The 13,640-nt window shown below is 33.2% G+C and overlaps 2 protein-coding genes across 7 annotated transcripts in view; one reads left to right on the forward strand and one right to left on the reverse strand.

Annotated features, from left to right (window-relative positions):
- Nucleotides 1-4,328, reverse strand: LOC106176451 (protein ARV1-like). The gene is made up of 7 exons (XM_087004371.1): nt 4,146-4,328; nt 2,557-2,662; nt 2,151-2,270; nt 1,429-1,591; nt 1,096-1,183; nt 692-840; nt 1-170 (listed from the first exon to the last, which is right to left on the reverse strand). Exons 1-7 carry the CDS (start codon nt 4,169-4,171, stop codon nt 55-57), a joined length of 768 nt encoding a protein of 255 aa, XP_086860497.1. The 5' UTR covers nt 4,172-4,328; the 3' UTR covers nt 1-54.
- The window catches only part of LOC106170824 (kinesin-like protein KIF16B), a 26,408-nt gene continuing 16,774 nt past the window's right edge, over nt 4,007-13,640 (forward strand). For 2 of the 6 annotated variants that reach the window (XM_087004353.1, XM_087004357.1), the window contains exons 1-12: nt 4,007-4,028; nt 5,561-5,630; nt 5,966-6,088; nt 7,327-7,443; nt 7,771-7,803; nt 8,629-8,693; nt 8,827-8,942; nt 9,155-9,297; nt 9,580-9,647; nt 9,805-9,905; nt 10,332-10,451; nt 10,668-10,765. In XM_087004353.1, the coding sequence (XP_086860479.1) occupies nt 5,595-5,630; nt 5,966-6,088; nt 7,327-7,443; nt 7,771-7,803; nt 8,629-8,693; nt 8,827-8,942; nt 9,155-9,297; nt 9,580-9,647; nt 9,805-9,905; nt 10,332-10,451; nt 10,668-10,765 (1,020 nt within the window). In that variant the 5' untranslated portion in view covers nt 4,007-4,028; nt 5,561-5,594. Of the gene's footprint in view, nt 4,029-4,364; nt 4,509-4,687; nt 4,952-5,373; nt 5,397-5,560; nt 5,631-5,965; nt 6,089-7,326; nt 7,444-7,770; nt 7,804-8,628; nt 8,694-8,826; nt 8,943-9,154; nt 9,298-9,579; nt 9,648-9,804; nt 9,906-10,331; nt 10,452-10,667; nt 10,766-13,640 lie in introns of those variants that run through there. The other 4 variants (XM_087004355.1, XM_087004354.1, XM_087004358.1 and 1 more) reach the window with 4 other exon arrangements.

Genomic DNA, 13,640 nt, shown 5'->3' on the forward strand with positions numbered 1-13,640 from the left:
AAAAAAGTTAAAAGATTTGGCTCCAGTTTTTGTGTAACAGAAAGCTTGTACTCACTAGGTTGCACACCATTGTTTAAATTGTTCACACCATAACACAGTGAAAGCATACTGTGCTAAGTATGACAAAGAGATGATCAGTGCTGCACTCAGACGGCTTGATCTACACAAAACTGAAAATAAAACTCAAAATGATCAGATATAATACATACTGAAACTAGAGAAAAACACAATGTCAGAATACACATTATAAGAATCAAAATCATTATTTATCTTTTAAACGTAGCATTGTTAGACTGGGTTCGCACAGATTTACATCGATCCATCTGGATCAGGGGGTTCACGCTAAATTGCTGTCAGCCGACCGCATGGAAGTTAATTACCCCCTTACAGCTTTTAGTAAGCGGGACAGACATTTAAGCTAGCTCAGCTGACAGCAATCTAGTGAGACTCCCCACGGGGATAGATCAATCTAAAAATCTGTGGGAATGCAGTCTTAGTTAGAGTGATGGACCTCAGTAAGTAGTGAGTATTGAAATACATTTTTTTTTTTAAATCCGGAGACTGAGGGCTGATGAGAAACAGTTTGATGAAGATCATGATTTTAGAAATCAAAATAATTCATCAATGATATCTTGCAGATCTTATGAGAAATAAGCCAGCAGACCAATATATGTTCGCCTTTGGTTCTTACCTTTACAAGCTTGCACATTGGAAGCAATGAGAAATATCCTAATCACAAGGATATATGTTGGATTATCAGCTTGACCCCAAATTGTTGCAGGAATTACCAGCAGTTTCCCAAAATTGGACAATAAAATCCCTCCCAATATCAGGTTTAACCTAAAATTGTAAGTAAAACCTAACACTTCATAAAATGTCTATGTGATGCATCCATTCATCAAAAATCAAAAATAGTCCGAGTGGGTTATGCAGAAGGAAGAAGAGGAGGAAAATATAGAGATATAAAACCTGATGTATATTTCAATAATACAAGGTGATAATCAGATATTAAAGATATACATGTGTACTAGTACATCTTGTAATATGTCAAAATGCATTGCAGCAGTTGGTGATACCATGTGCAGGACAACTCACCGTGGTATGCATGTTCTCCTATCTCTCCACAGAGAACTAATAAGGATTTTCAAGCATATATAGACCGTCATGTAGAAGATTAGTGCTTCTGAAAAAAAATTGGTAACTTCTCTGCATTAATTAGATATTTTCTGTTATTTTCAATGTTTCATACCATTTTGATTCCATTAGTGAACAGACAAAAAAAAAAGCTTGGCAAGAAATCCGAAAAGATAAGTTCATATAGATTTTGAGTAAAAAAGTTTCAGTTCTAAGACACAAATCAATGTGGTCATCTAGTGAAGACCTTGAAAATAAATTCCTTTTAACAGACCTGTAGCCAGGGATACTCACCAAAACATGACATAATTAGAGCTTTATGAAAGTTCAACTCTAATGCAGCATACAGTACTGTATCGCTATGCTTGTCTTGCATAGAAACACCATGAATACGCAGGAAAGTCCATTTTGTATATGCATCAGTTAAGAGGAACAAAACAGCAAATTTCCAATGATTCTAGAATAAGTGAATAAAGTGAAACTTTAGAAGGAGTCAGTTTTGTACTTCCAAATTTCTTGTATAATGTAAACACAATCATTTCTAAAACTCTGATCCTGAAATCTAAATTGTGACAATCAATATACCAATTGATTAAAAAGGTTAAATTAATCCTACAGAAAAATGAAAGTCTTTAACAATTCATTTCTTACTATCAATGTAGTGTTCTGCTGCATCATCAATAACTCTGTCACAGGGGAAGTGACAAAGTTATATTATAATATTAAAATCACACAATCATGCCATGTTCTTTATTGGAGAGTGATAACCTGTGATAAAGAAATTTTGTACATCACATCAATTAATAAAAAATTGACAACATACATATTATTTTCATTTCAAAATATGAAGAAATTAAGAATTAAACATGACTGGTTCAATTGCTTTTTAAAAAATGCTGCAATAATGTTAAAGAACATAAGTATGTATGATACGTTGAATATTCCATAATATTCTTGCGGACCAGTGTCTCAGATGATACACTCACTGACAGTGCTGTCATAAGCTTTTCTCTCACCTTGGAATCTGCATTTAGAAGAACATGTCTATAGGCTTGAGTTTTAAGGAGCAACATATCTAGGAAAACTATGGTTGAGTCATATTCAACATATTTGTCCACCACTTTGGTACAATGATCCTAAAATGAATGGATAAATAGTTCATCTGTGCATGTAGCTCTGCTACTATCTACAGAACATTTTTATACACGGTTTTTGTTTGTACAATCATATTCTTTTCTGAACAAAAATAAACAGATATATAAATGTTATTAATAAATAAACAAACAAAGAAAAAAATAAATAAGTGAAAAAATTTAATTGAATTAAAACTGATCAATTTATATAAAAATAAGAATACAAGAACTTTTTAAAATCTGTTCATGATAAAGGCTCAGGCTGTTCCATTATGCTCCCGTTACTTACACAGTGAGATATTTTCATTACCCCTCCTTTAAAATCTCTATAAAGCTCCACAGCTGGCATTCCACATTCCACACAGACAAAGCGTTGCATTCTCGGGCCTGAAAGCCTGAAAAATGTACATTATTTACAGTTCAATCAAAAGAAATTGTACTCTGAAATAATCTAATTTAATGCTTTCTGTCAGGGTCATCTCTTTAAGTCCCTGCAAAATTGTTATTCCCCCTAACAAAATTATAATACTAGTAATTGCCCACATTATTGATACATCAAAATGATAGCGCACAGGAACCTTAGACTTGTTAATAAGCATACACTCTTGAATAAGGAGAGCACAGGGTAGAATTTTTTGTTCATATAAATACCCAAATATGTACCGCAATAAGAAACAAGAGAGTATCCCCCCTTCCCAAAATTTCGAGACAAATTGATTTTCCATGTTTTTCTAAATTCATTAATGTGGTGACTTTGCCATTAATTTGCCATTCAAAATAATTCATTGAAAATTTTACGTAATGATTTAAGTCTTTCCAAGAACCTTTGAACCTATTCAAATATAATGAGAGCAGAGGTCAATACAGAGTGGTGAACATGTAAAAATGTAAAATGCAAAACTACTAGACCAAGAGTAATTTATTTCAATGGCAGAGGCAGTGATCAAGTCAGCGCATATAACTGAATTAAAAAACATAGCTTGCAAATCCAAGACCCATGTGTATAAAAGTTGGGGAGCATACTGCATATGGTACCATGTGCATACCCCTGTGGCCCAGCTAAAGCCTGAATAAAGTAGATTTTTAAGTATATTGTCACTTTTCATGCAAATGTACTTATTTACGCTGCCTTACATACATTTTTTTGGTAATAAATAAATCTTCAGTGTTCAATGACTAAATTAATAAACTATTACAGGTACATGCATGTATGCTGATTTAATGACACCTTTCAGTACTCCAAAACCATGCCAGCAATTTTCCTTATAAGTCTTAGTACAGATTTTATCATTGATAAAGCAGAATAATGACTTTGATTAATGAAAATATAGGTAATTAGGGGCTAATAACCATATTAGTTATAACAAACATTTTAACCAAAATGACGGCAATGGATTGTAGCCTATACACTACTGGTCAACTCTGCCAATTTTCGTGATAAAGTTTTGTTCAGGGATAAAGTTACTCCCCATACCGATTGCCATCTCACCTCAAAATAGAAAGGCCTTAAACTGACGATTAATTGAGTTGGCTATGCATATGCATTGCAACGAAAAAATATAAACGCCAATATTTTATATTTTCGAGGTTTTTTTCATTGTTTTAAATCAACAAAAAGATGGGTGCATTACTAAATAATTAGATGCAGGGAAAAATTTATTTTCGGTATCTGGATGACAAGAAAGGGTTACAATATCCTTAACGCATGTCCAGGCCACCAACACACGTATCATTTCAAGGCGTAATTGACACAGTAAACCAGTAAGTAAATCCCCCATATCTACCCCTGCTGTCAGACCACAAGCATGCAACAATAATTAATAATGCAATATTAAGTTTTCCATTATATTATCAAAAATTGGAAATTTAAAAGCTGACCCTGCTCTCTCCACGGGCGCTGACATCTTGTAGGTTCCCGGGTGTCTCCTTTTATTTCAGTGTGTGACAAATTGTGATAAGCCTCTAATTATTTCATGTACAATAGACAGAAAAGATGAACACCATGTCCTTTTTTCTTTGTATAAATGCTATATCAAAGCAAATATTTTAATATTAAAATACAAATATTCAAGCTTATCTTGTAAAAGTTCGTTTAGAAACGAGGCTACCAGCGGGTGTCATGTGAGTCAACAAAGATGTCAAAATAATACGACAACTAGTCGCTATCAACGTGTATTTCTTAAATTGTACCACCATGGCTTCAGTAAGAGTCGCTGTTCGGGTCCGCCCGATGAATAAAAGGTTTGTTTTAAAAGTCCCTTTTTATGGTAGATATGGCGATCGTTAGTACAGCTAATTTGTAACGTGTTAAAAGTACAGTCAGTAGTAATCTGATCATATATAGCTCGAGCCTTGCATTGCTGCAGACAACACCTGGATTTGCCCTAGTTTTCAAACCTCATGGGACTCTTCATAGATCTTTGTGTTTTAATAATTTTGGAAACTAATAATGGTTGCATCAGCATTATAGTTTTATTACATCAAGATAACTGTTTTTATTTGACTGTATATCCTTTAGAAAAGCAAATGATTTTGTTTATGATAAATTATAAGAACTGGTGACGAATGGGCGTTTAGATTGATGAGCAGTATTATTTTTCTCCGAACGTAACACTTAGAGGTTAAATCACAACCAGCTCAGTTTTTTTATGTCTGGAATAGTCGGAGGCATTTATAATCACAAGGTGTTAATATGTTATCTCATTGATGATTGGACTAGAATTGTTTGAAATTCTGTCTAGGAATAACAAATAATTATTAATTAATGAATAATTAACTAAGCATCATGTAACTAAGCATCATGTAACAAAGATATTTATATTTATAGGTATTCCTATTTTGAAACTGTAGTAAGTTTTTAGTATGGTATAAGTCATAAAGATTTAAATATTTAGCAACCAGTTGAACCTTTTTGATCATGTACAAATTGCAAGGTTGTTATTGTATAGCCCAGTGCATGAAATACATATTTGTGATTAAGTAAATATTGTATTCTGGCTTAAACAAGCATTATTCCACGATTTTCATTTGTGAAGTTTGACTACTAGCTGCAATAAAGGATTTATAATCAAAGCTGGTTCAGTTCTAAATATTTGTAAATAAAAAGATCTGTCATCCAGCTATGGAAAGGTACAAAGAGAAGCTAATTTAAATTATTTTTTGATTGATAGAATATACTTGTATAATTTTCATCAGTTGCTTACATCTTTTTAGTAGTATAAAGGAATATTGTTATTTTTTGTGTACCTTTGATTGATTTCATTGATATTCAGATAGTACATTTTCATTTTTAGGGAAATAGATTTGGAGTCTGAATTTATCATAAAAATGGAAGGAAAGAAAACAATCATCAGCAACCCAAAGGTAATTAACAGCAGCAGTACACCTTTTTTTGCACTAGTTATCATTTTTCAGTTAGAGTTTTTTGCTGCTGTATGCAGTGATCAATAAAATATGTCACATCACATAACATCCTCTCACAACATTTAAATCCATCATTATACGCTTTTATATCAGTGTATGGAGCCAATGTATAAGTTAAGCAAAATCTTAATGTTTCATATCCACATAAATTTGAAATTTGTGTGTGTGCCTACATTAATTATTGTTTGCTAGCATACATGTGTGATACACAGATGCACACTATGCTGAAGTATACTTGCAAATTAAATTAAGTTAACCCTGGTTCTTCATTCCAGATTCCAGAGTTAAATGATAGAGGAGAGGGTGATCACAGCAGAGAGAGGGCGAAGGCATTCAGTTATGACTACTCCTATTGGTCTGTTGATAAAAAGGACAAACACTATGTATCACAGGAGCAGGTATGGATATAAATATACTGAGAGTCAATGAAAATGCATCATTTATTTATCAAGTAATATTTTAAGTTCCTTTGACACATTAAGAAAATAACAGTTTTCATGTGAAATATGTGAAATATGAAATGGTGGTCAGCCCACTCTCTTATGACCATAGAAGTGCATTTGTACTCGTTTTTATGGTTGGAATCAATTCTCGGTAAAAAAGTACAAGAAAGTTTTCTGATGCGTTTTCATTGACTGTCAGTATATGTGGCATATTTGATGAGACATTTTTTGTGATCTTCTGATATAAAGCTTGTGTTCAGTTATGCCTATGTGCAAGTTGGATTTTAGTCATTTCCTAGTCATGAACACATACATGGGGCTAGGAATGTTCCATTACAGCATGATGAATTGATTGCTTAAATATTTCTTGTGGACACGGAATGCTACAATGTAGTCAACCTCCTTACATTGCATCTGTAGCATGGACCAGAGTAAATTATTGTGGCAGCCAGAATACATAATCAGAACATTTGTGTTATATTACAAAAAAGATTAAATAAAAAAAAAACAAAAACAGTTTCAGTTTTATTTGAAAATTATTTATCAATTTGTGCAAAGTTCAGAAATGATGACAAAAAAGAGACTGGGAATTTTAAAAAAATCTGCTATCATGATCCCAGGGTCCAAGTAATTTATTTCTAATTCTAACATGAATAATTTTTAAACCTGGATGAATGAATGATCAAAGTACACACATGAGTAGTTATGTGATAAGTTGAAAGAAGTGATTGCATGTTGTCTAGGTTGTTGAAGTGCAGTACTAGGTTTATACACATATTGAATATTGAAGGAAGGTGCAGCAGTATTATTACATATGTGATATCAGGTGGTTGTCTGTAAATGATAATGATACCTGCATGTTTGTGAGAATGAGGTGATTCTTCAGTCAGGTACCTGTATTGTCTGTACAATACTGCATACATATAGAATTGATAAGTGTCTTCAAGTATCCTAAGAGGCTATTATGAACAGAAATGTGAACAATCCACCTATTGTCTGTGAGTGTCTATATGAATGTGTATGTATATGTGTGTGTATATGTGTATGTATATGTGTATGCTTAATTGCATGCATGCATGTGTGTAAATAGTGCATAGTGTCAACCTTGTGATTTGATTATCCAACATAATTTGAACATTAACAAAAGTTGTGTCATTCAAAATTCTATTTATGTATATGTATCTTGATTTCAGGTAATGAAAGATTTGGGCAATGATGTGATCAGTTCAGCTTTTGAAGGGTACAATGCCTGTATCTTTGCTTATGGGCAAACAGGATCTGGCAAAAGCTACACTATGATGGGAAACCATGTAAGTGATTATCGTGGTGTTAATCAAGTAGTTAGACTGTATGCATTCTTAGACATCTGTATAATGTTATTCGTATGATCAATAATTAATTGGATGACTAATCAGGAGCCACTAAATAGGTTTGTGTGTTTTTTTCTGTTTGTTTTTATTATCTGACAGATTTAACACACATACACACCATGATGGTGCGCACGCATGCACGCGCGTGCACACACACACACACACACACACACACACACACACACATGCATTAAATTATTAATATATGGTAAATTTATGAATGCATTCAGATTTATCTGTGCTCATATATTTTTATTCTGATTACAGGATGATGTTGGCCTAACTCCTAGAATTTGTGAGGTGAGTGCTTAAAGGTAGCAATAAAATTTTAATGTGAAATTAACATTAGAAAATGATATAAGAAAAATTTTTATAGATCCAACTTATGGATAAAGTATAAAGTAGTGACCAGTACCTTTTTTTTTTTTTTTTTTGACATGTGTCAAATAAGAATTCTTCATTTCTTTTATATTTGATGTAAACTATTTCTTTATATTAATGATATGCATATTTCATTCCTTCAGGCAGATCTGTCATTAATTTGGCCTTTTTTAAATCTGGTAAATGGATTATCCAAGACATGATCTTTGTAATTTTAGCCATGTGACTTTCTTTGTTCCGTTATCATTGTAAAACTGCTATTGTCTTGATAACCTGAGTGATCAACATCCAAATATTCAATAAAGTAATCTAACCAGTGTGAAGTGTTCATTCAAGAGTCATCTGTAGGGCAGTTAACCTGTTCAAAGACATCACTTGGTTAACACACTGTGGAATAAGTTTCATTTCCTACCAGGATTTGTCTGTTTACTGTAAATTTTTTATATGTTTACTGTAAAGTTTACTGAAGTTAAATTTTCTAGTTTTGGTGACAGATTCACTAGTAGAAATAATGTTGATATGGATGTCTGCATGTGATCATTTGGAAGATATAAGGATGTTTAAAAGTTGTAATTTTTGGTTCTTGAACGGTCCATGTCGATGTTTGTTTGTAGAAGTTTTATTGTGCACTCATTGTAGAAGTGATTATTAGAACATTTATGTTTATTCAATTCAGTGTAAGTGAGAGGCCCAGTAAGATTTTTGTTAGCTATAAAGATTCATTAAAAGTTTTATTCTTTTCAGGGCCTTTTTGAAAGAATGAACAAAAATAAAGATGAAGAAGGAATAACATATCGCACAGAAGTCAGGTAAAGAGAAACTGTAGTAAAAATACTATCACTGATTTATATTTCATATGCAACTAAAATATGAAATAAATATATAGCAGGTTTTCAGCTTTGAACTATGTAAAATACTATGATTTCTTTCTTTATTTTGTAGCTACTTAGAAATATACAATGAAAAAGTCCGTGACTTGTTACGAAATCAGAAAGCAGGTCAGCCCACACATATGCTGCGTGTGAGGGAACACCCCAAGGATGGACCTTATGTACAAGGTGAATACTTCAGCACAATCACACCAGTTACATTCTCCTATAGCTGTTTATCTTATAGTCAAATAAATAAAAGGAGATTCAAATGTCTATTAGGCAACATTAGTTAATTTTCAAGTGTCTTGTGTATTTGTGAATGACTATGTTTAATTAAATTCATAAGGTTAAAACTTGTTGGACTAATCGCTTCTTGTATTTCTTATTGATGTCCACAGACCTGTCCTCACATGTTGTGATGAACTATGAGGACATTGAGGAAATGATGGCAAAGGGCAATGCAGTGCGTACTACAGCTTCTACCTTGATGAATGACACAAGTAGTAGGTCACATGCAATATTCACAGTCAGATTTCTACAGGTAATAACATTAACAATACTAAAAATATAGCCTTTAAAAGTGCTTGAAATTGCTATTATCCTTGAAAAGGGGTTGTATTCCATCCTTTTTGTTCTTGAAAAGTACTTGAATTTGATCTCTTAGTAATTTTTAAAGATTGTATCAAAATTTTCTCACCTGAACGTAGAAAATAATTTGCAGAAGGGAAGAATTCCCTGTATTATTATTATTATTATTATTATTATTATTTTGCATATAAGGATTAACTAATTACCCATTTAATCTAACATGTTTGGATTATAGGCCAAGTTTGACAAAAACATGCCCAGTGAGACGCAGAGTAAAATTCACTTGGTTGATTTAGCTGGAAGGTAATAAGATTAATAATTTTAACAAAATATACAATATACCTTAAAGGCATATAATAAATACATGTCTGTGTTTAATTTCACTCAAGAGACTGGCTTTAAATCCTAATGCTGATAATCTGTCCAATTAAAAAAATCTCTTTAATTAATTGTGTTTTAGTGAACGTGCTGATGCCACAGGTGCTACTGGTCAAAGACTGAAAGAAGGTGCTAGCATTAACAAGTCTCTAGTGACACTAGGGAATGTAATATCAACTCTTGGTGAGTCATTAGTGATGAGAGAGGGAGATTCAGTTTCTGAGATGTCAGTGAATATTATATAATTGTTGACATTGCTGAGGTCTGCAGAAGTACATATTGCAAAATAAGCAAAAGCCAATCATTGTTTTTTTTAATATTTTAATACCTGAATGTCAATGTACTCAAAAATAACATCAGAAGTTCCAAAATTGTCGTTGTGTAGCATTGAATGATAATATGTGTTCTTTTCTCTGTGAAAATATCAGCAGTTATATCATGGACTTATAATGCGTGTGGTGGTGATATCTGTTAATAGTTTTGAGTTTAATCAGACCTCATTCCAGGATATAAGATCATTTTCAATGCTAATTATGTATCAATTTTAGTTATTTACATTGTGGTATGTTATGCATTATTGTACGTTACATGTTTATATATATATTTCAGCTGATATGTCAGAAAAGGGTCCCAAGAGCCGCAATGTGTTTGTGCCATATCGAGATTCTGTATTAACGTGGTTACTAAAGGACAGCTTGGGAGGCAATGCAAAAACTGTTATGATAGCTAGTAAGTTGATGTACAAATTATTTGACAAAAATTTTGTAAGAAATTCCCTGCCATAACCATTTTTATTTAACTTTATACCAACATAACATCTTATGAAATCATTTACAGTTATCCACCTGCATTTTTTTGATAGGCTTGTCATATTCCTCATACTAGAAAAAAACTGGAATACTTGATTTTGTTAAGTAATTAACTTAATTTTTATTTCTTTATAAGCTATTTCCCCTTCAAGCGTCAACTATGGAGAGACCCTCAGTACTCTGAGATATGCCAACCGAGCAAAGAACATCATCAACAAGCCTACTGTTAATGAGGTTGGTAGAAAGAATTGAATGGTGTTGACTTCACTTTTTCTTTCAATGAAACAAGCAAATTTTTTTTTAATATTTGCATTATATGCTGTTATTCTATGTTACATGCTCTCAGTAGTTTTATTTAACATTTTTTTGTTATTAAAATTTCAATGTAATTTAAATAGTTAAGTTTTGATCTTAGAGTATCCACTGTAAAAACTCTCAAATGGACAATGTGGAAAATGTTTTGCTTAACATGTTTGGCCCCTTTATTGTACCACCAGCGTTAGCGCTGGCGGTACACATGGTTTCGGTCCCGTCCGGATCGTTCCGCCGGCTCCGCCTGCTCCGCCAGCTCCGCCGGACGGCTACCGTTACCGCTTCTCCTCCTAGGCGGTAAGGGCCCCCGTACCCATCTCATGGATTTAGGTCACCTATAATCTCAACTCGTTCCACGTAAAATTTGGGCTTTGTCGGTATTGGGGTCTGGGTGTGGCACTCATTACAATGCACCCTTGTCTAAAAATGGCAAAATTAAATGCTAATTATCTACCCTACGGAAGGAGTTATGGGAAAAATTTCTATAGACGGCTTTCCAAAAGTCATATGTGTAGATTTCAAATATACCCTTGGATTTGACCTTTGACCTTTACTTCAAGGTCAAATGGGCCAAAATTTTCAAAAAAATGAAATTTTTTACGAAAAAAAAAATTTTTTGCCCTGTTATTCAGACACTACACAGACTTAACCAATAATATTATTGGAAAGTGTTACCCTTCAGATCATCTTTCATCTCCATGAATTTGGGGTCAATCAGTGCATTTTCACGGGAGTAGCGGCCATAAGATACCGAAACTGAAAACTGTCTCTAATTCTGGAACTGTTAATTCTAGAGACCCATTCTTTTTTGCATTTTGTAGAGCATGTAAAGCCCAATACTGGAAGTGGTCTCGTTTTTTTTGTATTCCATACGGTTTTTGAGTTACGCTGTATCAAAAATTACATATTGGTGGTAAAAGCAAAATGTGCAGTACGGTAATGGATAATAAATTTTGAACTCTGGAAAAATAAAACATAAGGCTTGGCAAAGCAGACAACTTGTGTTCAAAAATGACATTATTTCATCAAATTTGAACTTCTGAAACTTCAGAGCACCTCCTATTTCAAGAATTTTGACCAAAATGACATTTTCTCTATTTTAATTAATTTTTTCTGTACGAAATTTAAGGCACATTATGGTAACTCCAAAATTATAACATTTAGTCCCTTATATCTCCAAAACTGGCAGAGATAGGTCCATAGTTACTATTGAAGTTGAATAGGAAGTCATATACTGGCTATCTTACTGTGACCTTGAAATTGACCTTTGACCTACTTTTCACCATGAACTGAACTTTGCAAATTTTGCTTCCCTTTTATCTCCAAAACTGGCAGAGATAGGTCCATAGTTACTATTGAACTTGAATAGGAAGTCATATACTGGCAATCTAAATGTGATCTTAAAATTGACCTTTGACCTACTTTTCACCATGAACTGAACTTTGCAAATTTTGCTTCCCTTTTATCTCCAAAACTGGCTGAGATAGGTCCATAGTTACTCTTGAACTTGAATAGAAAGTCATATACTGGCAATCTAAATGTGACCTTAAAATTGACCTTTGACCTACTTTACACCATGAACTGAACTTTGCAAATTTTGCTATTCTTTTATCTCCAAAACTGGCTGAGATAGGTCCGTAGTTACTATTGAACTTGAATAGAAAGTCATATACTGGCAATCTAAATGTGACCTTGAAATTGACCTTTGACCTACTTTTCACCATGAATTGAACTTTGCAAATTTTGCTTTCCTTTTATCTCCAAAACTGGCAGAGATAGGTCCGTAGTTACTATTGAACTTGAATAGGAAGTCATATACTGGCAATCTATATGTGACCTTAAAATTGACTTTTGACCTACTTTTCACCATGAATTGAACTTTGCAAATTTTGCTTTCCTTTTATCTCCAAAACTGGCAGAGATAGGTCCATAGTTACTATTGAACTTGAATAGGAAGTCATATACTGGCAATCTATATGTGACCTTAAAATTGACCTTTGACCTACTTTTCACCACGAATTGAACTTTACAAATTTTGCTTTCCTTTTATCTCCAAAACTGGCAGAGATAGGTCCGTAGTTACTATTGAACTTGAATAGGAAGTCATATACTGGCAATCTAAATGTGATCTTAAAATTGACCTTTGACCTACTTTTCACCATGAACTGAACTTTGCAAATTTTTCTTCCCTTTTATCTCCAAAACTGGCAGAGTTAGGTCCATAGTTACTATTGAACTTGAATAGGAAGTCATATACTGGCAATCTAAATGTGACCTTAAAATTGACCTTTGACCTACTTTACACCATGAACTGAATTTTGCAAATTTTGCTTTTCTTTTATCTCCAAAACTGGCTGAGATAGGTCCGTAGTTACTATTGAACTTGAATAGAAAGTTATATACTGGCAATCTAAATGTGACCTTAAAATTGACCTTTGACCTACTTTTCACCATGAACTGAACTTTGCAAATTTTGCTTTCCTTTTGTCTCCAAAACTGGCAGAGATAGGTCCATAGTTACTCTTGAACTTGAATAGGAAGTCATATACTGGCAATTTACTGTGACCTTGAAATTGACCCTTGACCTATCTTACGAAGAACTTAAATTTGATTGTACCATATATATTTTTTGCAAAAGTTTAAAAATTCTTGTTGATTGCATTTTAACAGCTTGTCAAGCACAAAACTGGTGGCTGTGTCCCTTATTTTGTGTATGTGGGGGTCTATACGAATGCGCTTGCTCCAGCTGGTGGTACAATATTCGGAGGCGGTATCGCCTCTCTGATCCTCTAGTTAT

This window comes from Lingula anatina, chromosome 2 (assembly GCF_051362555.1).
Source record: "Lingula anatina isolate TDL-2025a chromosome 2, LinAna3.0, whole genome shotgun sequence".
In the NCBI taxonomy this organism is placed as follows: Eukaryota; Metazoa; Brachiopoda; class Lingulata; order Lingulida; family Lingulidae; genus Lingula; species Lingula anatina.